Source organism: Mobula hypostoma, chromosome 19, assembly GCF_963921235.1.
Source record: "Mobula hypostoma chromosome 19, sMobHyp1.1, whole genome shotgun sequence".
Taxonomy (NCBI): Eukaryota; Metazoa; Chordata; class Chondrichthyes; order Myliobatiformes; family Myliobatidae; genus Mobula; species Mobula hypostoma.
This window is the reverse complement of record NC_086115.1, coordinates 63,507,499-63,535,079: the sequence shown is the minus strand read 5'-3', so window position 1 is coordinate 63,535,079 and position 27,581 is coordinate 63,507,499. Positions and strand designations below refer to the sequence as shown.

The 27,581-nt window shown below is 42.3% G+C and overlaps 1 protein-coding gene across 1 annotated transcript in view; it reads left to right on the top strand.

The window, feature by feature from the left end:
- pdzd8 (PDZ domain containing 8) overlaps positions 1-27,581 on the top strand; it is a 258,403-nt gene that overhangs the window by 66,678 nt on the left and 164,144 nt on the right. Inside the window, exon 2 of the mRNA XM_063072050.1 lies at positions 21,078-21,203. Coding sequence (XP_062928120.1) covers positions 21,078-21,203 — 126 coding nt within the window. The remainder of the gene's footprint in view (positions 1-21,077; positions 21,204-27,581) is intronic.

The window sequence follows — 27,581 nt, the reverse complement described above, 5'->3', positions numbered from 1 at the left end:
GAGGGACTTAGGGGAATGGGCAAAGAAGTGGCAAATGAAATACAATGTTGGAAAGAATATGGTCATGCACTTTGGTGGAAGAAAGAAACGGGCAGAATATTACTTAGATGGGGAGAGAAATCAAAAAGCAGAAATGCAAAGGGACTTGGGAGTCCTTGTGCAGGATACCCGAAAGGTTAACCTCCAGGTTGAATCGGTGGTGAAGAAGGCGAATGCAATGTTGGCTTTCATTTCTAGAGGTATACAATATAAGAGCAGGGATGTATAAGGCACTTGTGAGACCACACTTGGAGTATTGTGTGCAGTTTTGGGCTCCTTATTTTAGAAAGGATATACTGATATTTGAGAGGGTTCAGAGAAGATTCACGAGAACAATTGCAGGAATGAAAGGGTTACCATATGAGGAACGTCTGGCTGTACTCCCTGAAGTTCGGAAGAATGAGGGGGGAATCTCATAGAAACATTCCGAATGTTAAAAGGCCTGAACAGATTAGATATGGCAAAGTTACTTCCCATGGTAGGGGAGTCTAGGACAAGAGGGTACGACTTCAGGATTGAAGGATATCCATTAGAACAGAGATGTGGAGAAATTACTTTAGTCAGAGGATGGTAAATCTGTGGAATTTGTTGCTATGAGCAGCTGTGGAGGCCAAGTCATTGGGTGTATTTAAGGCAGAGATAGATAGGTTCTTGATTAGCCAGGACATCAAAGGGTATGGGGGAAAGGCAGAGGAGTGGGGATGACTGGAAGAATTGGATCAGCCCATGATTGGATGTCGGAGCAGACTTGATGGGCCGAATGGCCTACTTCTGCTCCTATACCTTATGGTCTTATAGAATTGTGTTGGCGCGTGGCCAAGTGGTTAAGGCATTCATCTAGTGATTTGAAGGTCGCTAGTTCGAGCCTTGGCTGAGGCAGCGTGTTGTGTCCTTGAGCAAAGCACTTAACCACACATTGCTCTGCGACGACACTGATGCCAAGCTGTATGGGTCCTAATGCCCTTCCCTTGGATAACATCGGTGGTGTGGAGAGAGGAGACTTGCAGCATGGGTAACTACTGGTCTTCCGTACAACCTTGCCCAGGATTGTGCCCTGGAAACCTTCCAAGGTGCAAATCCATGGTCTCATGAGACTAACAGATGCCTATATATATAATTATAGAATTACTTATTGGATATAAATGCCCATCTTATAGATGATAGTACTTCAATTCAAAAGCAAAAATATTGGAAGTAAAAGGATATGCTTTATGTTTTTTGGTTTATCTTGTCCTAATATGCCATGTAATTCCATCCCCAGTTATTTCCACCACCTTGAGTATCCCAGATGTCAACATTACACAAAAATGTAACTTGTTTAGCAGCGTAAATCAGTAATAATAGAAGAGATCAGAGGTATTCTGTGTTGGGTGCCAAATCTACTGACTTCCCTAAAACTTCACCTTTGTACAAGGCGCAAGTCTTGTAAATAATAAATTATTCTCCTTTAGTCTAGATAAGTGTACTTTTCGCAATTTTGTGAACTTGACTGTAGATCTGTGGAATATTGAATGCACATAGGCTGCTGTGATTTCTATAGCACTTCCAGTTTAGTTTATTTAAAGAAACAGCTCGGGATAGGTCCTTCGAGCTGCACGACTCAGCGGCCCCATTTGAACCCTAACCTAATCATGGGACAGTTTACAATGACTAATTAATCTACTAACCCGTACGTATTCAGACTGTGGGAGGAAACCAGAGGAAACCCAGGCCTGAGCCATAATAGTGTCACGTTAACTGCCACGCTACCTTGATGCCTGTTAGTTGACTGGAAAGTATTTTAGGTGCCTTCTTAAGTCTTGTAATTAACACACATATGCAAAGGTTTTTGTTTGGAATTCAAATCACATTATTAAACTCTGATCACCACAATTGGAAACCATTAATACCCAATAATACTGCCAAAAACCTATCAAATATAAATATAGATTAAATTTCTCTTAGAATTTATTGCATGTTTCTTCAATAGGAGCTTTAGTTAATGCAGTTACGTTTTCCTGCAATCTCATCCGTTTGGCCAGCCAAGATAAGGCATTTTGTAATCAAGTATGGCACAAGGATGTGGCACCAGACCGGTTGGTTTATTATGTTGGCAGTCTATGACCAAGACAGAGCATTTTGTTCTCCCTCTGTTGTGGTTCCTCAGAAATATTCAGGGTTGGTTTGGAAAGAGAAACTTACTGGCAGCAGTCTCATATGCACATAGTATCAGACCAGCAGCATTTACAAGAAACAATCATACATGAAGCATAAATTGTACTCGATTTTTACAAGAAAGAACACAATTAGAATTATGCAAAAGTCTTGTGCTCAATGATCAAAGAGGTTATGGTGTTTCTGTAGTGAGGCGGTGTTTAAAATTCAAAGTACATTTAGTATCAAAGAATGTATACAATATACAGCTCTGAGATTTGTCTTCTGACAGACAGCCATGAAACAAAGAAAACCATGGAACCCATTTAAAGAAAAATATCAAACACCCCCCCCACGCACAATGAAAGACCAAATAAAGAAAAATATCAAATACCACCCCCCCACGCACAATGAAAGACCAAATAATGCAAATGGCAGAGAAGAGCGAAAAACACAGAATATGAAATACCATATCACAAAGACATCAATAGGATTGTGCAGGTTGGTCCAAGAAGCAATTGGTTGAAGTGAAGCAGCTGTTCTTAAACTTGGTGATTTAGGATGTGGAAGTTGCAGTAAGGCAGGGGTTAACACAATGTCCAGGCAAGGATAGATTGCAGACAGCTCAGGCAATAAAGGTCTTTGAAGGGTTTCCCTCTGCACACTGAATTCCCAGAGCCATTTGGCTTATGGAGCCGAAATAAGAATCTAACAAAAGCATGCAAAACGCACACAAACTGAGGGGAAATTACTTTACCAACTTCAAAAGTATTATCAGTTGTCAGCTTGTAGTTTCTATTGACCTTAAAACTTGTATTGTGAATGGGATTGATCTTGGAAGTAAGGAATTCAAACATACCCAGTTTACCAAATGGTCAATATCCGTAACTGCTGGTGAATTTTGTATAAAAACAGAATTTCTTTGTTCATAATTCAGGACAATACAGTGACAGGGCCATGATGTTCTCCTTGTGACTGAGTGAGTTTTCAGAGTCCCGTTCATTAGTGATGACTTGGAGTTCAGGCATCTACCTCCTGCTGAATGGTAGCTGTGAGAAGCGGGCAGAGGCACAGAGACTCATTCTCAATCAGAATAGAGCTGACAAGCAGTTTAGAAAAATGAATCATGTAAGTATGTCAGAAATAATTGAAATTTTAATCACATTGTCAAACAGTGATGGAATTACAAAGAAAGCATGGCAGTGCCTCCATTACCTCAGAAGTTTGCAAAGTTTCAGCATGCCATCTAAAGCTGTGACAAGTTTCTGTGGATGTGTGGTGGAAAAGCCTACAAAAGTAGTGGGTGTGGCCCACAAGTAAAGCCCTCCCCACATGGAGCATGTCGCAGGAAAGCAGCCTCCATTGTCAAGGATCCCCTCCTCCGGGTCATGCGCTCTTCTCACTGCTGCCATCAGCAAGACGGTACTGGAGCTTCAGGACTCACACCACCAGGTCAGGAACAGTTGGTACCTCTCAACCATCAGGTTCTTGTGCAGAGGTGTAACTTCGCTCACCCCATCACTGAACTGTTCCCATATCCCATGGACTTACTTTCAAGGGCTCTTCATTTCATGTTCTCAATATGTATTGCGTATTTATTTGTTATTATTATCATTATTAGTTATTTTCTTTTGTAGTTGCACAGTTTGTCCACTCTGTTGGATCCCATCTTTTATTGATTTTATTGTGGTTATTGGATTTACTGAGTATGCCTGCGAGGAATTGAATCTCAGGGTATGGTGACATACATGTACTTTGATGATAAATTTAGTTTGAAGTTTGATCATTTTTATTTTGATTGTTTTGATGTATGTGAAACTCTGTTCCTGTTTTGAGCCAAGTTTCTAGGAAAGGAGAAAGTTCTTATCCCCAGATACTATTGTCAGTTTGGTAACGTAGTGATTAGCATGGTTTGGGCATTCTGAAGTTCAAAGTTCAAATCTGGCACCAGCCTCTGTACGCCTTCCCTGTGTGAAGCATGGTTTTTCCCTGGGGGCTGCAATTTCCTCTCACAGTCCAAAGACATGCTGGGTAGGTTCGTTGGTCATTGTAAATTGTCCCGTGGTTAATCAGGTTTGTGGGGTTACTGACGCTCTGTTGCTAAGTGACTAAGTGGGCTGATATCTGCAGTGGTAGATGCTGCTTTCATTGTGGCACATCACAGCCACGTCATCGTCATTTTTTCCCTGCCACTGAAGGAAAGAGCCACATTGCTTGGACCACTCTAGGATGGGACGTGTCCTGGGTTCACTTTGCATGAGACCGGGACTGGATCTTTCAGAGTGTAGTAATTAATGTGCTTTTCTAAAGAAAACATGCATCCAATGCTTTGTATGTGACTGTGAGTGTTAACTATAGACCACACAGTAATTAGTAGGATCAGAATTAGAGTATTCGGCCCATTGAGTGCACTGCCATACCAGTGTGACTGATTAACCCCAATCCCTTGCCTTCTCCCTGTAACCTTTTATACCCTGATAAAAGAACATTTCAATCTCCACCTTAGATACACCCAGACTTGGCTGTCACATTCGTCCATAGCAATAAATTCAACACATTCACCACCCTCCCTTTTAAGAAATTTCTCCTTACCTTTGTTGTCAAGGGACTTCCTTGTATTCTCAGGCAGTGCCAGCTGGTCCTCGGCACCACCCCACCCCCCTCATTGTAAGAAATTGTTATTAATTGACAGTTCTGTATTGGTTTGATTTTTGAGTCATACAGAATGTGAACCAGGCAGCACATTGCCAAGCAGGAAGTATCGTGTACACAAAGTGCCATTATGAGTAACAAAGACCAGATGGGAGAGGTGTTCGATGGACATCAGAATTCTAAAGAAAATTATTTTTATTTTATATCTATTTCTGTAAATTTACATTCACAAGGTTTGTGAGGTTGTTTGGCAGTGGTGATAGCAGCACAAAACCAAAATTCACTAATTCCAGAATGCAGTAATTCAGACTTTGTCCAGAATCTTTAATGGAGAGCAGGAAATAGGAGGATATGTATAATTGTGGGTGGTAGGGTGAGACCGTGATTGTCCACGTCAGACGACATGGTAGATAATGACAATGGTGAATAAATGTGGGGCAAATTCACACTATTGACAACAAGCCATGAAGGTGAGTAGACAAGCTGAGTTGAAGTTGTCCAGGGGGTACTTCCTTGTATTGAAGACCATGTTAGGACCATGTAGGTTATGCTGGAGCATTGGTCAGGTACGGTAAAAGGAGTAAGCACAGTTTTGGTGGGAAATTTGATGAGGAGGCCCCCGATGGTCGGGGTCAACCAAAGGTGTTGCAAACTGGCTATCTGCATGATATGCAAGTCAATACACAAACTAGAGAATTACAATATGGTGAACAAGTTGTTGCCCATGTACCAGGCTCCCACTCTTCATGCAGTTGATAGATCCAAAGGAACGGCAGAGACAGATCCATTTTGGCACCAGCAGCATTGCGTGAGTTGCCAATCAACTGACCTCAATATAGGACTGTCTTAAGGACTTCAGCTCTGATTTTTTTCCCAGGGGTGTAGGCCCAAAGCCTTTCCCCATGAGTGGGTATAGCCATGAGGCAGTAGAGATTTGAGATCAGAGTTTTCCTTCTCGCAGATGAAGGAGGATTTGAACTGCCAACCGTGGCTGACGAACCCCATCTGCCCAAAGTGACTGGTTTTAAGTTGCCAGCAACACACCTTTGTCCCTCCTCTTGAAAATGGTTTCACCGGACTTAGTAACTAAGCCACGTGTGAAGGCCAGGAACTGGACTTGGTTGTCAGAGCCTATATGAGACGTACGCCACTGGGAGCATTTAATAGATAGTGGGATCTCATCCCCATTACTACCTTAAGGAACCCTGGAGATTTGACGAGAATCTGATGAATGCAGGATTAGTGTAAATCAGGATCTTGTCGTCTTCTCAGTCCATTGGCAAAGTGGTTTCCTTGCTGTATTGTCACTCTATGAGATCTGAAGGTATTACCCTATTTGAAAAAGTTATTAACGGTAATAGATCAGCTGGGTATGTTTGTTTTCTTTGGAAGAGAGGAAGTTGAAAGATGTTTTAATCAAGGTACACAATCATTAAAGGCTTACATTAAGTGAATTGGAAGGCCCTTTGTAATATTTATTTTTTTGTTCATTCAGAATGAGTAACATCTCAGTTTCTGGAAAGGAAGTGGAGGCCAAAACCTTCAACTGTACTCGATGAATATTTGAATTAGAATTTTAGAATTAGAACTTAATTAAATCTTCCAATCCCACAACATGAGGGAGTAACAGTCTTTGCGTTGTGACTCATTCGCAATGTACAGACGTGAATTTAAAAGTCTAATGGCTTATAGAAAGAAGCTGTCCCATAGCCTGTTGGTCCTGGGTTTAATGCTGTGGTCGAGCTTGCCAGACGGAAGCAGCTGAAGCCGTTTATGGTTGTGGTGACTGGTGTCCCCGATGACCTTCCAGGGCTTCCTGCTGCTGTAAATGTCCTCAATGGAGGGAAGTTCACATCCACAGATGCGCTGGGCTGTCCGTACCACTCTCTGCAGTGCCCAGCGATCAAGGTTGGTGCAGTTCCCGTACCAGGTGGTGATACAGCCAGTCAGGATGCTCTCAGTGGTGTCCCTGTAGAAAGTCTTGAGGATTTGGGGGCTCATGCTGAACTTCTTCAGTCGCCTGAGGTGGAAGAGACACTGTTCTGCTTTTTCTGCCGCAAAGCCGTTGTGTACAGTCCAGGTGAGATCATTGGTGATGTGCATACCAAGGAACTTGAATCTACTCACCTTCTCAACTTCAGACCCATTGATGGCGACTGGGCTGTGCCTGTCTCCATTCCTCCTGTAATCCACGATCAACTCTTCCTTTGGACATTGAGGGAGAGGTTGTTATTCTGGCACCACTGTGTTAGGGTGTCAACCTCTCCTCTGCAGGTTATCTGATTACCACAAGAAATAAGGTCGATTGTGGTCATGTTATCTGCAACTTTGATTAGCAGATTGAAGTTGTGTGCGGCAGCACAGTCGTGGCTGTAAAAGGGAGTAGAAGAAGGGACTCAGAACACAACCCTGGGGGGGGGGCACCTGTGTTGAGGGGCAGAGGGCCAGAGGTGAGGGAGCCCATCCTTACCACCTGTTGGTGATCCGATAGGAAGTCTAGGATCCAGCTGCACAAGGTGGGTGCAGGCCGAGGTCTCTGAGCTTCCTGTCAAGTTTGGAGGGAATTATGGTGTTGAATACTGAACTGTAGTCCAGGAACAGCATATATACAAGATTCTGATTAGTCTGCTAAGCTTTTTCACATTTTCACCCACGTGAACACCGTGTTATTTGTCTATGATTCCAGGAGGTACTCCAAGTTTACACAGTACTAGTTTTGGTTTTTGCTGTCTATGAGGAGACAGACCTCAACAGTAATCTCTGATTTCCACGATTACCTGTTCATGAGCAATTTGCCTGAATTTGCTCTTGAGTTTTCTGAGTTGAATTATCTGACCGTAATCTATGTAAATTCCAGGCTGCTATTTTAGAGTTGTGGTTGAAGCAAGGACAGATGCTTGAATGAGAATTGCACCACTGTGGAGGGTGGGGCAAAATTTGCAAATTGACCTAATAGTAGAAGTGGATGTATTCTTCCCCCCAATTATAAACTGAAGAGTGTGTGTAGTTTGCTCCCACTCTAACGAAAATATAAGTTACTCTGAATTTTCTACTTTGAAAACATAAAGTACACCAGCGCAGCCAGTGTCCTGTCAAATTAATAGTTCATTTCAGTAGATCCCAGCAGTGTGCAGGAATTTCCAGTTTCTTCCAATTTAGAACAGGTAGGTGCTTGGTTTGGGATAGCCCCAAAGTTGTGTAAGACTGGGTCTGTTATTACTTAATTCTAGCTGCCTTGCATAGAGTACTGTGCTTACGTAACTGGATGCTTCCTGTACTTCAGGGGATATTTTGACACTGAAGTAGGGTTGTACTGGGCTACGGGTGCTCAGTCATAATTGTGGAAGCTGTCTCTACACACACACACACAAAATGCTGGAGGAACTCTGCAGGCCAGGCAGCACCTATGGAAAAGAGTACAGTTGACATTTTAGGCCAAGACCATTTGGCAGGACTGAAGAAAGAAAGATGAGGAGTAGATTTAAAAGATAGGGAGGGGAGAGAGAAAGACAATGTGAGACTGGGAGGGGGAGGGATGAAGTAAAGAGCTGGGAAGTTGATTGGTGAAAGAGATACAGGGCTGAAGAAGGAGTCCGATAGGAGAGAACAGAAGGCCATGGAAGAAAGAAAAGGGGGAGGAGCACCAGAGGGAGGCGATGGGCAGACAAGGGGATAAGGTGAGAGAGGAAAAAGGGGAGGGAAATGGTGAAGGGGGACATTACTGCAAGTTTGAGAAATCGATGTTCATGCCATCAGGTTGCAATGAGGAGCATTTCCTGGTAACCAACCATTTCAAAGTTCTTTTTTAATCAAAGTACATATGTTACCATAAACAACCCTGAGATTCATCTTCTTGCCACATACTCAATAAATCACTCGCCATTCCCTTTCTGATACATTGGCCCATGGCAGCCTCTACCGCCAAAATGACACTACACTCAGTTTGGGAGAGCGATACCTCATATTCCATTTCCAACCTGATGACATGAACATTGATTTCTCCAATTTCTAGTAGTTTCTTCCCCTCCCCCCTCTCCTTTTTCATTCTCTAGTCTGTCTGCCCACTTAGCCCTTCTTCCCAGCAGCCCATCACCCCCTCTGGTGCCCCTCCTCCTTCCCTTGCTCCCATCTGCCACTTTCCTCCTATTTCAGATTCCTCCTTCAGCCCTTTAACTTTTCCTCCTATCACCTTCCAGCTTCTCACTTCATCCTTCCTCCCCCACCCATTCACCTTCCCCCTCACCTGGCTTCACCTGTTACCTGCCAACTTGTACTCCTTCCTCTCAACCCACCTTCTTATCTCTCATCCTTTCCAGTTCTGGTGAAGGGTTTCAGCCCAAAACGTCAACTCTTTTTATTCCTCTGCATCGATGCTGCCTGACCTCCAGCATTTTGAGTGTGTGACTCTGGATTTCCAGTATCTGCAGAATCTCTTGTGTTCAGTCATGACTGTGGCAGAATTCTGAAAGGTTTCACTGCTTCAAGACTGTGCATTACAATTGCTTTGTACCGTTGACCACAACCAGCATGATGTTGCATCTTGCTTCATTTCTGGCAAGTGAGGAGCCTGCTGAGGTGAAGTTGTTGTTCATTGGTCGATAGATTGTGAAATCAGAAAAAGGCAGTATTATTTATTTATCAATACAATGTGGAATAGTCCCACCAAACCACGCTGCTTCAGCAACCCCTGACAAAAACGTTTTAACCCTAACTTAATCACAGGACAATTCACAGTGACCAATTAACCTACTACCTGGTGCATCTTTGGACTATGGGAGGAAACCAGAGCACCCGGAGAAAACCCACACATTCTAGGGGGAAGGCATACACAGAGTCCTTACAGACTGGTGCCAGAATTGAACACGGCACTCCAGAACGCCTTCGGCTATAATAGCGTCATACTAACCGCTTTTGCTACGGTGGCACCCTGAACGTTATCTGAGATGAGAGGCACAGAAGGAGCTCAAAGGTAAACTGGAAGAAGAATTAGCAACTCGTTTGCTCATTGGTTGAGGACATCTGGCACAGGTTAAAATTTTGTTGCTTGATTATCAACAAAATATTTTTATTCTGTGTTACTGAATTACTGGAATTTAACAACTTCACCTCCCATGTGGCATTGAAACTTGTGCCTGTGGACTGATGATTTGGTACCATGATTACATTGCCCAGTAATTAACAAGAGCCTTTGTGTGTCGTCCAACACCTGCCAATTGGACAGATGCACAGAGGTGGAGGGACTAGCAGTGAGATGATTAACTAATTAGTGAAATTTTGTTCATGCTGGCAGATGGAAGATTGCACTGGGACAACTCCATGGTGATGTAACTGATACAGGACTTACATCATCATCATCATCACATGCCGTGTCACAGGACTTACAAAGCAGTATAGTTGATGCTAAGTGGGTTTGTGAACTCTTGCTTAGCAGTGAAACCAGTTTGAAGGCACCAGTATCTGAAAGTGACTTGCACTGGAGTTCAGCCCAAAGTTTGGTACGAATGTGGACAATCCTTCACACTGGTGTTGCTGAGGCAGGTGATGCAGTTCTCCAGTCAGCAACAGATTAGAATGAAGTTTCAACTCTGCATTGTTAGCTGGTTCCTTAAGGTTGTCAAAGGTGGAGGTGGTAGTGGGGACAAGCTCCCACCATCTATTAAATGCTCCCAAAGGCATGCGTCTCAAAATAGCCTCTGACGACCAAGTCCAGCTCCTGGCCTTCACGTTTGGCTCAGCTACTGAACTCGGCAGAACCGTTTCTACTGACAGGAGAAGGGGCATAGGCAGGCGATTGCTGTCTTAAAAACCAGTCGCTTCAGGCAGATGGGGTTTGTCAGCTGTGGTTGACACCTCATCAAGGAATTTCTGATCTTAAAACTCCTGTATTTTGTAGCTGTAACCATCCTTAGGGAAAGTTGTGGGAGTAAACCCCGAGGAAAAATCTGGACTTGGATTCCTTAAGGCAGTCCTACGGTGAGTTCAACGCTGTCTGGCAACTCCTGTGATGCCACTTGTGCCAAACTGGATCAGTCTCTGCTGTTCCTTTGGATTCATCATCTGCGTGGAGAGTGAGAGCCTGCTGAATGGGTAACAGCTTGTTCTCCATATCATACTGCCCTGGCTAGTGTACTGACTCGCTTATCACACAGACAGTTGGGATGCAACATCCAAGGATGATGCCAACCAGTGAGGGATCTCAGTTGTTAGCTGGATCAAAATGGGCTGTAACACTTGCATCAGCTCTCTGGGATTTTGCTGTTATATAAACATCTCAAATTTCTAACTGTGTACTTTTTGTTCCACCTCATCATTGTTCATAGATTGCGGAAGACATTGTTGTTGTATTTAACCCGCTAAATGAGTAACTGGCACAAAATGCTGGAGGAACTCAACAGGGCAGGCAGCATCTATGCGGGGGAATAAACAGTCGACATTTCAGGCCGAGACTTTTCTTCAGGAGTCAGGGGTGCTGATCCTTCACACTTAGGAAAAGTGGAATTACTTTCAGTTGTTGAAAGTCAAACTAGTTAGTGTTTTTGCTGCCAGCTATGATAGTTTAATCCATACCAAATGCAATTCTGTAACTTTTAGCTTTTGAGGTTTTTTTGTTAAGACTTTTGTAAGCATAATATTTAAGATCTAGAATTTGTCTGATTGATGTAGTTCACTTGGCATTGGAAGAATACGGCATTAATTTGTAATGAAGGCACACTGCTTTCAGCCCAATATCTTCATTGATAAATATTTTAAATGACTTAAATGGAATTACATTGAAATTACAAAGCAGAAATAGGTGCTAGACTCAACCTCTCTTTGATGCTAATGTCTCACACGACCAGTGGCCTGAATCTGATATCCCTTTAGTCCACTTCCATTCAATCATGCTGTTGGTTCCTAGTTCAATATTACAATGAACCCTATGCATTTTACATTGGTTTATTTAACAAAATTTTCTTGCTTATTTCCGTCCTGTGTTCATCCTCTCTTGTTCCAACTGTCTAATCTACTGGAAACGGTCAGCTCTCACTGCCTTCCCAGCGCTAGATAAATTAAACACCCCATTGAAGGGTATGGAAGTTTCTGTGGTTGCATTGCCTTTCTATGTTAACTTCAAAGTTTTAAAGTAAATTTATTATCAAAGTACATGTATGTCATTACATACAACCCTGAGATTCATTTTCTTGCAGGAATTCACAGTAAATACAGGAAACACAATGAAAAACCTGCACCCATCAGGACAGACAAACAGCCAATGTGCAAAAGACAACAAATTGTGCAAATACAAAATGAAAGAGAAAAAACTGAAATAATAATATTAATAATAAATAAATAAGCATTAAAGATCCAGAACCTGAGATGAAGAGTCCTTCACAATGAGTTCATAGGTTGTGGGAACAGTTCAATGATGGGGCAAGTGAAGTTGAGTGATGTTATTCCCTCTTGTTTAAGAGTCTGATGATTGAGGAGTAGTAACTTCCTGAACATGGTGGTGTGGGTCCTAAGGCTCCTGTACCACCTTCCTGGTGGTAGCAGTGAGAAGAGAGCATGGCCTTGAATGGTGGGTGTCCTTGATGATGGATTCTGCTTTCCTTCAATAGCGCTCTATGTAGATGTGTTCAATGGTGGGGAGGCTTTACCCATAATGCACTGGGCCATATCCATTACGTGTTCCACAAAGCCATTTTGTAACTAGAAAAAGTCTTTCCGAAGGGTTTCGACCTGAAACGTCGATTGTGCTTATTTTCCATAGATGCTGCCTGGCCTGCTGAGTTCCTTCAGCATTTTGTGTGTGTCGCTTGTAACTAGAAAGCTAATCTTGCTGGCAGGAGTCAATGTTTGTGATCGGAACCATGGTGATAAGCCGATGTAACTCCGATAAGTTTTGGACATTTGTTGAAGCACCACCAAAGAAGAGTTCCCTGACCGACTGTGTAGCAGGGGACATTGCATCTGCTGCTGTGGCATGGTTCAAAGGAAATTTATTATCAAAGTATGTATATGTCACCATGTACATCTCTGAGCTGAGGTTCATTTGTTGTGGGCATACTCAATAAATCCAAAGAATAATAATCATAACAGAATCAATGAAAGACTGCACAAACTTGGGCCTTCAACCAATGTGCAAAAGACAAAAAACTATGCAAATACAGAAATAAATAAATAAATAAATAAATAGATAAATAAACAAACAAACAAACAAACAAACAAACAAACAAACAAGCAAGCAAGCAAGCAAGCAAGCAATAATTATCGAGAACCTGAGATGAAGAGCTTTTGAAAGTGAGTCATTTGGTTGTGGGAACATTTCAATGATGGGGCAAGTGAAGTTGAGTGAAGTTATCCTTTTTAGTTCAAGGGCCTGATGGTTGAAGAGTAGTGCCTGTTCGTGAACCTAGTCGTGTGAGTCCTGAAGCTCCTGTATCTTCTTCCTGATGGTAACAGTGAGAAGAGAGTGTGTACTGGGTGGTGGTGGGGGAGGGGATAATCCCTGATGATCGATGCTGATTTCCTGCAACAACATTTCATGTAGATGTGCTCAGTGGTTGGGAGGGCTTTACCCGTGATGCACGGGGCATGGTTTGGGGAAACCAATAATTTCAATAACAATTCCAGGACTTGTGGAGTAGGAGGCAAAAAAAAAAGTGCTTTTTTTAATGTATAAATTCAGAAATAATTAAGAACATTTTCTATGTGTTTTCAGTTAATTCTATTGCGATATTTTGTGTTTTAAAATCATTTACTTCATTTTTAAGAACTGTGACAGCTGGCCAGACTCCTGCAAGTGCCATTGTGCAGATGTGGCTGCTGTCAGCTCAATTTGAGGCCTGCTCACCGTACACAACATGCTTTTACATTCAGGCTCTCAGATTACAGGTCCTTGATTTCGAGAAGTTGAAGGAAAGCCTTGTAGCAGGAAATCAATTGACACAGCAGCAAAGTAGAATGTCTATTAATTCACGTACCAGTCAATAACCTGCAGATCTGTGTCTGTACCAAATGCAAATACAGTTTAAAATCAAGCTGTATAAAATGTTAATGTGGGTTGGGCTCAGCAGCTGGACGCCAGTGCTATTACGAGCCTGGCACAAGTGTTTTGTCAATTGAAATTAGGGTCACAAATGAACAAATATTTTGTTAACAACTTTCAGGTGCCTGGGGTGTGCTCAGATTCCAGAATGCTCTTTGCACACTGATATTTAAGTGGTGTAATTGATTATTTTTGAGCTATCCAAGATAAGTTAAGTTATTACACCAGCTAGATTCCCAAACTTTTGTTTGAGAAGCTGTTTCATTAATGAGTTACTCCACCCCAAGCAGTGAACAAGCTAAAATTATTTAGCTGATAGGTGCATTTTGAATTCCTTTTCTGTATTTGGACTCTACCCTTTAGTTTGTACAGCTGCTACATAAAGACCACGCCTGGCTTTGGTGCCACTGCTGCTGGGCCTCAATTCTGTTACCAGACAGGATGGGTGCAAAGAAAACGATGAATGCAAATTCTGATGCAGGGTTTTGACCCGTGATGTCAACAATTCCTATACACAACTGCTGTCTGTCTGTCTGTCTGTCTCTCTCTCTCTCACTCTCTGTCACTCACACACCACACACACACACTCCACTCCACAGACACACACCACACACACACATTCCCACTCTCACACTCATACTCACACACAGAAGCCACTTGATCCACTCAGTCCACCCAGTAGTTTGTTTGTATCAATTCCAGTAGTCCCTCCTGTCTCCCTTGTGTCTACAAGGAAAACATCACATGAAATCAGCTGCTTCTTCCTTGTTTAAATCTGTGAAAATGTAGCTTCTCCTGGCTCTGATATTGTATCATTTCTTAATGCATGCATTACTAAATGACAATAAAAGAGGACTGCATGTCCTCATAATCTAATCTAATCTCTTCACTGCCTTTAGTCATTTGGATCTGTAGTTCAGCAGGATAAAACTCTAGCTCAGTATGTTTGGGGGGCCCACATTATGACTGGGGAGAGGTTTTTATTTTTAGATGTCATTTATTTATTAATATTTGGAGACCACCGTTGAGCACATCCATAGGGAACACTGCCACTGGAAAGCAGTATCCATCGTCGAGGAGCCCCACCATCCAGCCATGCCTGCTACTCAAGACAATTCAGAACTGTTTTTCTCACTGTGGTTTCAAGCATTCAGGCTTGGAGATGCCAGAAATGACCAAGAGTGAAAATGAAACAATTTCTCTACTTCAACAAGTTAGGGGAATGAAGAATTTGAAGGTATCAGCAATCATCTTGAATGTTACCCTTGCTACCCTCCTGACACTCAACTTCAAGTAGCTGCTTGCATGTGACAGGATGGATGTAGACTGGAGTTGTGAGGAATGAGGGGTGACTTCAATGAAACATATCAAAGGTTGAAAAGCCCCGAGAAAGTGAATGTGGAGAGGATGTTTCCTGTGGTGGGGAGTCGAAGACCAGGGGACACAGCCTCAGAATAGAGGGGTGACCTTTTAGAACAGAGATGAGGAGTTTCTTTAGTTGGAGAGTGGTGAATCTGTGGAATTCATTGCCACAGGCGGCTATGGAGACCAACTCATTTGGTATATCTAAGGCAAAGGTTGATAGGTTCTTGATTGGTCAGGGCATGAAAGGATACAGGGAGAAGGCAAGAGATTGGGCCTGAGAGGGAAATGGATCAGCCATGATGAAATGGTGGAATAGACTTGATGGGCCAAATGGCCTAATTCTTCTCCTGTGTCCTACGGTCTTATGTATAATAAAATGTGCATAAATACATAAATACCGGCATGTATTTACAATGCAAACAGTAGTTTAAAGTGTTTACAGTGCAATACAGTGACGGGCCAATCAGATCAACTATATCACCTTGTCATTGTTCAATTTAACCCCAATGAGTGAGCTTTGGTTGAATTTTCAGCCACTGGTGACCTACCAGGGAGCATACCCCTATCTGTCATCATTGCCAGCAGAAGTCTCCAGGTGGTGGTCAGAACAAAGATTAGCTTCTTAAATATTTATTTTTAAATGATTCTTTTGAAGTAGAGGGATGAGAACAACCAGTCCCTGTGAAATAATCCTTATAAAACAATTCATCGGGTCATGATCACATTGATGATTCTGGGACTTCATGAGAATTTGCTGCTATATTCTCAGTGAAGCAGAACAGCACTGTAAGATGACTTCACTGTCTGTAAAATACCTTTGGGTAGTCTGGAGCCACAGAAGGCACAATACGAGGGGTGATTGATAAGTTTGAGGCCTAAGGTACAAGGAGTCAATTTTAGAAAACCTAGCACATTTATTTTTCAACATCGTCCCCTCCTACATGCACACACTTAGTCCAGAGATCATGGAACATACGGATCCCTTCTGTGTAGAATTGGTCCACGGCAGGGGTGATTGATAAGTTCGTGGCCCAAGGTAGAAGGAGATAAGTTATACAACTCTTGTTACATGCACGTGCAGTTCAACTAATTGTGCGAAAATGCAGAAAGTTTGAAGTTAATAACTCATCTCCTACCTTAGACCATGAACTTATCAATCACCCCTGCTGTGGACCACTTCTGGAGGTCCAAGACGCCGACCTCTACAAAGAAGGGATCCGTATGCTCCATGACCGCTGGACGAAGTGTGTAAATGTAGGAAAAATAAATGTGCTAGGTTTAGGCCACGAATTTATCAATCACCCCTCATATAATTGAAGGTCATTCTTTCTATTGCCTTCGACAGTTTATCATTGCAAAACTGTTTCCTTGTCCTGTCCATGTTGGTAAGCAGTTGAGTATATATTCTATGGTAATAATGTGAGGATATTTTATAAAGCCATATTCTGATATTCTGTCTACGGAAATATAAAATTGTGTTTGAACTCTTTGTGAAAGTCAATGACGACCCTTAGACAAACAAGATGATTGATTCTTGCACCACAGGGAATTGCCAGCAAACATTTTATTTTAGATATTGCCTTGTTGCTCCTGTCTTGATCATTCGTAACGTTTAGAATTAAAGTATTTTTATGTACATGGGGATGCAGGGAAGGGGTGTGAGTATTTTCTAAGGCTTTGTTCTTCCTGTCAATTAAATCTGATCCTGAAGAAGGTTCTTGGCCCAAAATGTCTCGACCTTTAATGTTCATTCAGTTCCATCGATGCTGCCTGACCTGCTGAGTTCCTCTAGCATTTTGTGTGTTTTACTGTGGATTTCCTGCATCTGCACAATCTCTTGAGTTTAAAATTAAATCTCAGTTTATAAAAATTAACAGGATCTTCAAAATGCAGAGAGGTTTTTCTTCTCCAGTAAGGATTATAGATGGCAGCCTGTTTAAATATGAATTTTCGATCAGTCTCTTAGGGCCACTTGGGGGTGTGTGTGTGTGTGTGTGTGTGTGTGTGTGTGTGTGTGCGATGAAGAAAGCCAATTTAGGTTCATAAGTTCATTCTCATTGGCTTACATACCCAGGGTATGATTGCTATAAAAATTAGCAGTATAGTTTATTACAAACATAAATTAAATTACACGTAACTTACATGTCAAAATCAATACAGGTTAAGCACTCCTTATCTGAAAATCCAAAAAACCTCCGCAATCCAAAACTCTTTGGAGCTCTCACATGACACCATAAATGGAAAGTTCCACAAGGCGTTGGGAAGGTTTCCAGCTGATGCGCAGGTCTCTGTATCACAGACTGTGCTGAGTAGTGACCTTGCATACCCTCTTCCAATCTTTCAATCTTTTGTTTTTATACCTACATAAAACCTTAAAAAAGTAAAATACAAATACAGTGTACTGTAACTTTTTAATGAAAACACAGCATCGTAGCTGGATACTGAAAGCAGGGCATGTTCTGCCCTGTATCTCTAGATAATTAAAAAAAAATAAGCATTGCATAGACGGTGGGGTTCCTTAATGATGGCTGTTGGCTTCCTCAGAGATTGTGTCTTGTAGATGTTCTTGATGGTGGAGAGAGCTGTACCCATAGTGGAATTAGTTGTCCACCACTCTCTTTAGCTTCTTTTGTTCCTGTGCATTGGAATTCTCATGCTGTGCTGCTAATGAAGAATATTTCATTGACACAATTATGTAAGTATCTGCAACCGTCTGACTGATCACTTACGCTGATGTATCCTGTCCAGAACATGTTCATTACTCACCAGAGTGACAATGATGCAAGTCGCTGTTCAAATAAAAAGTGTAACCAGCTGAAGTGTGCGGTTCTTCTGCCAGAAATGTCACCCAACAGCAATTTGACTTTGTGGACCTGCGGCCAGGTTTACTTTATAACGTGGCCATTTTATTAGGAGTGGAACTCACTGTGGTCTTCTGCTGCTGTAGCCCATCCACATCAAGGTTCAATGTGTTGTGCATTCAGAGATGCTCTTCTGCACACTTCTGTTGGAACATACGCTTATTTGAGTTACTGTTGTCTTCCTATCAGTTTGAACCAGTCTGGCCAATCTCCTCTGAACTCTCTCATTAACAAAATATTTTTGCCCACAGAACTGCCTTTCATAGAAAGGTTGTGAGTTTAAATCCCAGGAGTTCAGCAGTTTTTGAGATACTCAAACCACCCCGTCAGGCATCAACAATCATTCCGTGGTCAAAGTCTCTTCGATCACATTTCTTCCCCATTTTGATGTTTGGTCTGAACAACAACTGAACCTCTTGATCACATCTGCATGCTTTATGCATTGAGGTTCTTGCATATGATTGGCTGATTAGATATTTGCAATTATGAGCAGGTACACCTAATAAAATGGTCACAGTGTATTTTCTAATTTGTTTAAATTAAAATTATTAAGTAAACTTCAAAGCCAAATATAGCCAAACCTCTTAGCTTCATGAATGTTGGTGACTATGTTCAAATGAACGGGATCATCCTGGGAGGACCGCCCTGTCTGCAAATGGAGTAGCAGTAATTTTGTGCTGCTCTTAGTTTTCTTTCTCTCCCCCTAGTTTAAACTTTGAATTTAAAATTTTTACTTGCTGATTCTTGAGGGGGAACAATATGTCAATGTCTACGAGAAGTGGGAAGAATTTACCTGAACCTAGTGATAAAGGTAATGGGAAAGGAAAGGTGCAAAAGGAAAGATCTGATGAAATGCCATCGTGGGCTGAAGATATCGTTCAGACACCGAATTCAATTAAGGATCAGAATGGATCAATTAAAGACCAACTGGAAAAGAATAGTAATGAAATGAAGTCATTTCTGGGAAAACTTAAAGACCTGGAAACTCAAGTTATTACACATGAAGAGGAATTGAAGATAACTAAGCAAAAGTTGTCTGAAGCTACAACTCGTTTGGAAAGATATCAAAATAAGATTATAGACCTGGAAACTAGGTCTCGCTGAAAGAACAGGATCATTCTTGAACCCTTGATGTGGCTCACCCAAATTTGAGGGGCCAGATGCAAAGTGCATTCCGCCACAAGGAACATGCTCCATTGACGAATCTAAGAAGGTGATGAATTGACATATAGGAGGGAGATTAAAAAACCTGGCTGAGTGGCACCACAACAACAGCCTCACACTCAATGTCAGCAAGACTAAGGAGATGATTATTGACTTCAGGAGGAAAAACTGGAGATCCATGAGCCAGTCCTCATTGGGGGATCAGAGGTAGAAAGGGTCAGCAACATTAAATTCCTTGGTGTTATAATTTCAGAGGATCTGTCCTGGGTGCAGCATGTAAGTGACATTATGAAGAAAGCATGGCAGTCCTCTGCTTTTTCAGAACTTTGCAAAGATTCAGCATGTCATCTAAAACATTGTCAAATTTCTGTAGATTTGTGGTGGAGAATATATTTGACGGATTGCATCATAGTTTGGTATGGAAACGATAATATCCCTGTATGGGAAAGTCCACAAAAAGTAGTGGATATGGTCCAGTCTATCACAGGTAAAGTCGTACCTACTTTTGAACACATCTACATAGAGTATTGTCGCAGGAAAGCAGCATTCAACATCAGGGAGGCCCAACACTCAAGGGCATCTTCACTTCTCGCTGCTGCCATCAGGAAGACTATACAGGAGCCTCAGGACTCACACCACCATGTTCAGGAACAGTTATTACCCCTCAACCATCAGGCTCTTGAACCAGAGGGGATAACTACACTCACCCCATCAATGAACTATTCCCACAAACTACGGACTGATTTTCAAGGACACTTTATCTCATGTTGTTGATATTTATTGCTTGTTTCTTATTATTCTCTTTTATTCTCTTATTCTCTTTTTTTATTGTTTGGACAGTTGTTTTTTTTGCACATTGGTTGTTTGCCCATCCCATTGGGAGCAGTCTTTCTATTGTGTTTCTTCTATTCACTGTGATTTCCCGAAAGAAAATGATATTCAGTGCTGTGCAAATGTCTTAGGCACATATATAGAGCTTGGGTGTCTAAATCTTTTGCACAGTACTGCATTTGTCAATGTGGAGCAGAGCGAGGGAGTTTGTAAATCTGGCAGCAGAAAAGGATGTTGGGAATGGCCAGGGTGGAGCACTGAGGGAGGGGTGTCAGGGGAGTGGCAGGGTGCAGACACCCAGCCCTGAAGCACTGGGAAAGATAATTTGATTCCAAAATATTGGTTTATTGCTCATTGCAGGATGTCTCTCTGGAGCTTCTTGTTCCCTCCCCGCTCCCTGCCCCTTTCCCACTCTCAGTCCACAATAGAGACTCGTATCACAATCAGGTTTATCATAAGACCATAAGATATAGGAGCAGAATTAGGCCATTTGGCCCATTGAGTCTGCTCTGCCATTTCATCATGGCTGTTCCAAATTTCCTCTCAGCCCTAATCTTCTGCCTTCTCCCATATCCCTTCATGCCTTGATCAGTCAAGAATCTATCAACCTCTTCCTTAAATATACATAAAGACTGGCCTCCACAGCTGTCTGTGGCAAAGACATCCACAGATTCAACACTGTCGAATCTATCATCACTCAGATATCTCACAATTTTTTTTGCAGCAGCATAAATGAAGTGAAATACTTAAAATTACTACAGTACTGTACAAAAGTCTTAGCACGTGTTTTCTTTCTCACTTTCACAGATACGCCCAAGACTTTGGCACAGTACTGTATATGTACTCTGATAATAACTTTACTTTGAACTTAAGGGTGCCACTTCTATTTCTCAGTGTGGTCAGTGAAGACCTAACTGATCGCATTTTCATGACTGCAGTTACTAAGACCAAAAATACAGCTTGGAAAGTAGTATTTGTTTAGTATTTTGTCTTTTGCTTTCCAGGTACAAACCTTTCTTTCCGCACCAAGTCATCCCAACGATAGTGGATGCAGCAGACTGTGACCTGTACATACAGCAGTCAAATATCACTGAAGGACGCCTAAAAGTCACTGTCGTAGAATGTAGCAGGTATGTGGGAACAAATAGCCTTCTTATTAGTTTATTCTGTTATTCAGTTCTAGTTTATTCCAAAAGAGTGCTAAAATTTAATCAAGATTTTTAATAAATAAACTCTTTACTTTAGCTTTTGGCAAACTTTTATCATTCCAGTAATTTTTGCTAGATTGTGATGCTTGTGTTGCTTGTGTTCCCTCTATGCTGTGTGGCAGCACGGCAGTGCAGTAACTAAAATGCTCCCATGCACATAGCCTTTGTTGCCACGCATCTGGATAGGACGCTGTTAGAAAATGTTAAGAAATGCGAAAGATTTTCTTTGCTGTAATATATTTCATTACACCCTTCAATTAAACAATAAAATCAAAAGAATGTGAATTTTCAATTTTCATTCTAAGTATGCATTTAAAGTGCCGCACAATTTTCCTGCTGTGTAAAATATTTCCTGCATTGGTTTGTCCGCACAGCTGTTAGAAAATACTAGGAGGAACGTTGGTGTTGTGACATGACATGTAGAAATTAGAATGACCGAATGTCTCACATGATGTAAGAAACAGGAAAGGACTTGAAATGTGATCTCCATCCTGACCTTGAAAATTGGCCACAGTGTGACTACTTTAGACTTTAGCATGGTGCCATAAATTAATGCTATTATTCTGTTGGCTTAAGCCCAAGTACTGGCTGGTGGTTGGGAAAATACGCTTTAGATATAACCCTTACCATTACAAGAGACTTGTCTTGTGCACCATCAGTCTGAGCTGTATTTGAAATGAAGTCCCAAGTTGAAAGGTTACTGTCTAACTCACTACATCACCCATTGCTTTTTTCCCCTCATAATTTAATCCTCCTTTAGTTCCTTTGCCAAAAATTTAAATCCCTGCATACTAGTGATGAACATCTGGAATATTCCCTATTATTTATTGACACAAATAAAATCTCTGAACCTCAGATGTTTCTATAGGAATGGCAGTTGGCAATATCAATACATCCCAGTCTAAATATATGAGGTGGCTCTTAAGTTATTCCAGGAACGTAATTCCAAAAAATGGAAAGAGAAGAGATTATTCAAGGCAAACAACAGGAATTCTGCAGATGCTGGAAACTCAAGCAACACACATCAAAGTTGCTGGTGAACGCAGCAGGCCAGGCAGCATCTCTAGGAAGAGGTGCAGTCGACGTTTCAGGCCGAGACCCTTCGTCAGGACTAACTGAAGGAAGAGTGAGTAAGAGATTTGAAAGTTGGAGGGGGAGGGGGAGATCCAAAATGATAGGAGAAGACAGGAGAGGGAGGGATGGAGTCAAGAGCTGGACACGTGATTGGCAAAAGGGATACGAGAGGATCATGGGACAGGAGGTCCGGGAAGAAAGACGGGGGGGGGGGAACCCAGAGGATGGGCAAGGGGTATATTCAGAGGGACAGAGGGAGAAAAAGGAGAGAGAGAGAAAGAATGTGTGTATAAAAATAAGTAACAGATGGGGTACGAGGGGGAGTCAGGACTAACTGAAGGAAGAGTGAGTAATCCCCTCGTACCCCATCTGTTACTTATTTTTATACACACATTCTTTCTCTCACTCTCCTTTTTCTCCCTCTGTCCTTCTGAATGTACCCCTTGCCCATCCTCTGGGTTCCCCCCCCTGTCTTTCTCCCCGGACCTCCTGTCCCACGATTCTCTCGTATCCCCTTTGCCAATCACCTGTCCAGCTCTTGGCTCCATCCCTCCCCCTCCTGTCTTCTCCTATCATTTCAGATCCCCCCTCCCCCTCCCACTTTCAAATCTCTTACTAACTCTTCCTTCAGTTAGTCCTGACGAAGGGTCTCGGCCTGAAACGTCGACTGCACCTCTTCCTAGAGATTATCCAAGGCACTTGTTTCCAGCTAACTTTCTTTTTAGGTAGGTCCTTTAACCTTGCCTGTGTAATCTTCAAGCTCAAGTTTAATTGTCATTCAACCAACATGAATTTCCATAAATACAGGCATATGGAACAACATTACTCTGGGGCCAAGGTGAAAAACACAGTACCAACAGTCACACGCAGCACGACATAAAAAAACACATACACCCTATCCTCATTATATGCGAGGGATACGTTCCTCGAAGTTGACGCATAATGTGAACAATTATTTAAATGGAGAAAATAGGGATGTGTTCCAGAGGGCTTCCTAAATATGTTTTATCTGTAACTTATTCACATTTTTATACCAATACGACACAAAAGCAGTACTACAAGATAACATTTGTATTATATTTAATCACTTTAAGGTAATATTCAATGTAATAAATCATAGAAAGTTAACATCCTCTGGTGTACAGTACTCACCAACAGTGGCAGGTGTGTTCGCTCCGGGAGATGAGTGGTTGTTGTGGTGTCGGGCAGCTTTACACGGATAAGGTGAATGGTTGTGGTCGTCAGGATAATAATATCAAGCACAGCAAGGGGTGAAGGAGGACTCACAGAACTCTTAGAACTGCCGGCAGCAGAAAGATTACAGCGATTTGCATAAAGTGGGGAGTGGTGAGGGTCACCATTTGTGCCAAGTGTTCCAACTTCCACAATTCCCTCACTGTTGGTAAACTCCCGGGATTTTCAAAATCGTCTGTTGCTTGCAGCATCTGAGAGAGAGTTTGCGGTAAAAAAAATACGTGCGCCTTGAACGTGGATATCACACCTTGGTCGAGTGGTTGAATCAGCGATGTTGTGTTAAGCGGCAGGAAATGCACTGTTATGTTAGGATGAATGCTGCCCAAATGTTTAGGATGGGCTGGCGCATTGACAAGCAACGAAAGAACTTTAAAGGCAAGATTCTGTTCCCGACAGTAGCGTCCCAGAGCTGTGTTTCCTTCAGCTGCTGCCGCGCTGTTTATAATTTCCAACTTTTTTTCAAGTGTTAAAGCGGTTCTCTGCCGCTCGGCTGATGGCCCAGGACATGACGTCGTACACTTAGGAGGCATAATTAAATATTTCAAGCACAAAATCACTGCACCGTAGGTAAAACCAACAAAAGTTTAAGGTCGCACATCCATACCTTGCCAAAACCAAGGTGAGACTGGCGGGAGAGAGATTGTGAGGCGCGCGCACCTGACTTGTATTGGCGGGAAGGCCGTGCTTCTCGTCCCAACAGTGAGACTTTGAAGCGTGTGCACGTGACTTGTATTGGCGGGAAGGCAGTGCTGCTCGCATAACTGTGAGTTTTGGACGCATATAACGAGACGTTGGTAGAAATAGGTTCCTTGCATAACTGTGAATCCACACAGTCTGAAGACACATATCACAAGGATAGGGTGTATAAGATAGCAGTAAAATACAGTCACACACAAAAAAAATATAATCCAAGTTCCTGAGTCCATGAACGTTGCAGCAGTCTGCAGTCGAACACAATACAGCTTCTCTCCTGATGAATGAATACTGGAGGGCAGCACCAACTCCTCCGGCTCTCCTGGATGGCTGCAAACAGGCAGCACCACAGCTTGAGGCCTAGTCCTTGCTACAAGTTTAATGTACGTACACTATACACACAATAACACAAAAAAAAGCAGTAGGAGTCAGACACCATTAAATGAAGTCATCACTGATCTGCGCAGGGATTGATTGTACCAGTTCCACATAATCTTGCTCTTTCAAATATTTTATCTATCTCTACCTTTATTGTATCTAATGATCTGGCCTTCATCACCCCCGGGACAGAGAATTCCAGAGATTTGCTATCCTTTGAGAGAATAAATTTCTACACACTTAGTTTTAGATGGTTTCCCCTTTTCTGTGTGGCCATGGTTTCTTGTTCATGACTTTCACCAAGGAAAATATCTCTGCGTTAAATCTGTAGAACTCCGCTATGGACGGTCCCAAGGCGGCTGTGAAAGGAGGGCGGTTGGCGTGAGGCCAGCAACCCCATCCTGTAGAAACCCAGTTCTACAGAAACACCAATGGAAGTTCCAAAGATTTTGTCCCTGAGAGATGAAGGACCTTCGCCTAGAAGATGTATGAAGTTATGGGGTGAAAGCAAGCCTCAGGGTTGATCAACGTATCAGCCCAGGACAGAGGGTTCTTGTGGTCTGTGCCCCAGCAGAGTTAATGGGTGAGGAAGAAGAATCAACCCTGTCAAATTCCCTGAGCAACTTGTACATTTGAGTAGATTCACCCCTGATTCTTTTAAATTCCAAGGAATACAGACCAAACTGTCTCGCCTTCCTTAATAGGATGGCCCTCTCATCCCAGGTGTTAGTCTGGTAAAACAAACAACCTGCTGGAAGAACTTAGCAGGTCGAGCAGCATCTGTGTGAAGAAAGGAATTGTCGAAGTTTCAGCCCAGGTCTGCATCAGGGTCTCACTGATTTCTTCCGACAGATAGTTTGTTGCTCCAGATTGCAGCATCTGCTGACTCTTGTGTCTCCATTAGTCTGCTGGATCTCCTTTAGACTGTTTCTAAGGCTACAATATAACGTTCTGTATCTTAAATCTGTTTCAGGAAAGGGGATGAAAACTGCACAATATTTCAGGTGTGGCAAATATTCTGTACAACACTAACTTCTTATACTCAGTTTTGTGAAAGCAAAGGCAGCCTTAACTACCGGCTGGACCTGTTTCATAACTTTTTGTGATTCATAAACTAGAACACTTGTAGCCATTCGAACTCTCACATATATTCTCTATTCATTTAGATAACTAGCCATTTAAAAACAAATATTTAGAGATACAGCTCGGTAACAGGCCCAATGAGCCCCCGCCGCCTAATTACGCCCATGTGACCAACTAACCTACTGCCCCCCTGTGTCTTTGAACACCCGGAGAGAACGCACAGGGTCAGGTGGAGAACGTACAGTCTCCTTACGGACCGTGGTGGAATTGAACTGGGATTGCTGGTTCTGTAATAGCTTTATTGTCATATTACTCTCCGTCTGTCAGGTTTTCAGCCAGACAATCCATCCACACACATCCGGTGAGAGAATCACAAATCCCGTGTTACAACATGCCCTTCCACCTGTGTTCATGCTTTTGCTAAACTTGCAAACCTTGCATTTTGTTCCCTCTGTCTGCTCATTAATATAAATGTAGATGTCCAATGTTTGACTTGTGCTTCTTAGCAAATGTTACTCTCAGCAAGTCTACACAAAAGTGATTCCGGGATTGAAAGGATTAATGTGTAAGGAGCGTTTGATTGCTCTGGATCTGTACTCACTGGAGTTTAGAAGAATGAGGGAGGGACCTCATTGAAATGTTGAAAGGCCTAGATAGAGTGGATGTGGAGAAGGTGTTTCCTATGGTGAAGGAGTCTAGGACCAGAGGACACAGCCTTAGAATGGAGGGATGTCCTTTTAGAACAGAGATGAGGAATTTCTTTAGCCACAGAGTGGTGAATCTGTGGAATTTGTTGCCATAGGCAGCTGTGGAGGCCAAGTCATTTGATGTATTTAAAGTGGAGGTTGATAGATTCTTGATTGGTCAGGGCAAGTGTGTGTACCTATATATGGAGCAAGAGGGAGAGAGAGAATATTAACAGGAATATAAGTGGCACAAAAATATGGAGGTAGTTTTCATGGGTTCATTGTCTATTCAGAAATCTGAAGGAGGATGCTGGGAAGAAGCTGTTCCTGAAGCATTGACAAAATGGCTTCTGAGCCTCCTCCCTGATGGCAGCAATGAAAACCAGGCACACCCTGGGTGATGGGGTCCTTCACAGTGGGGGCTGCCTTTCTGCGACAGCACCTTTTGAAGATGCCCTTGAACGTGGGGAGACTGGTGCCCGTGATGAAGCGACTGAGTTTACAGGTTTCTGCGTCTTTTTCCAGTCCTGTGCAGTGGCTCCTCCGTATCAGACGGTGATGCAACCAGTTAGAATGCTCTCCAACGTACATCTGTAGAAATTTGCTGGAGTCTTTGGTGACATAGCAAATCTCTCTAAACTCCTAATGAAATATAGCCACTGGCATGCCTTCTTCGTAATTGCATCAATATGTTGGGCCCAGGATAGATCTTCAGAGATGTTGACAATCTAACAGAGCATTCCCTGTGAAACCTATGGAAACTGCAAAGCAACTTATAGCTAATTTTAACTTCTTTACATTTAGGCACTGTCTACAAAGAGCCTCATAGAGGCAATCTCCAAACTAGGTCATAGTTATTTTATTTTAGCATCCTTTTATAAAATGTCCATTTTATAAATACTTAATTTCTTGTTTTGATATATAAAATCTGTTAACTAATCCAAAGTATGTTTGCTTCTGTGGCATACGCATCAAATTTAAAGTGGGCTTAAATATGTGATCTCTCATACTGCTCAGTAACAATTGTTCCTCGGTAGGCATTCTGCTAGTTCATGCCTTGTAGGTGCCTGCACTTTCTGCAGATCGTCCTTTACTCAACTCCAGCTTGCTCATTAACTCCTGATGTTGCCCT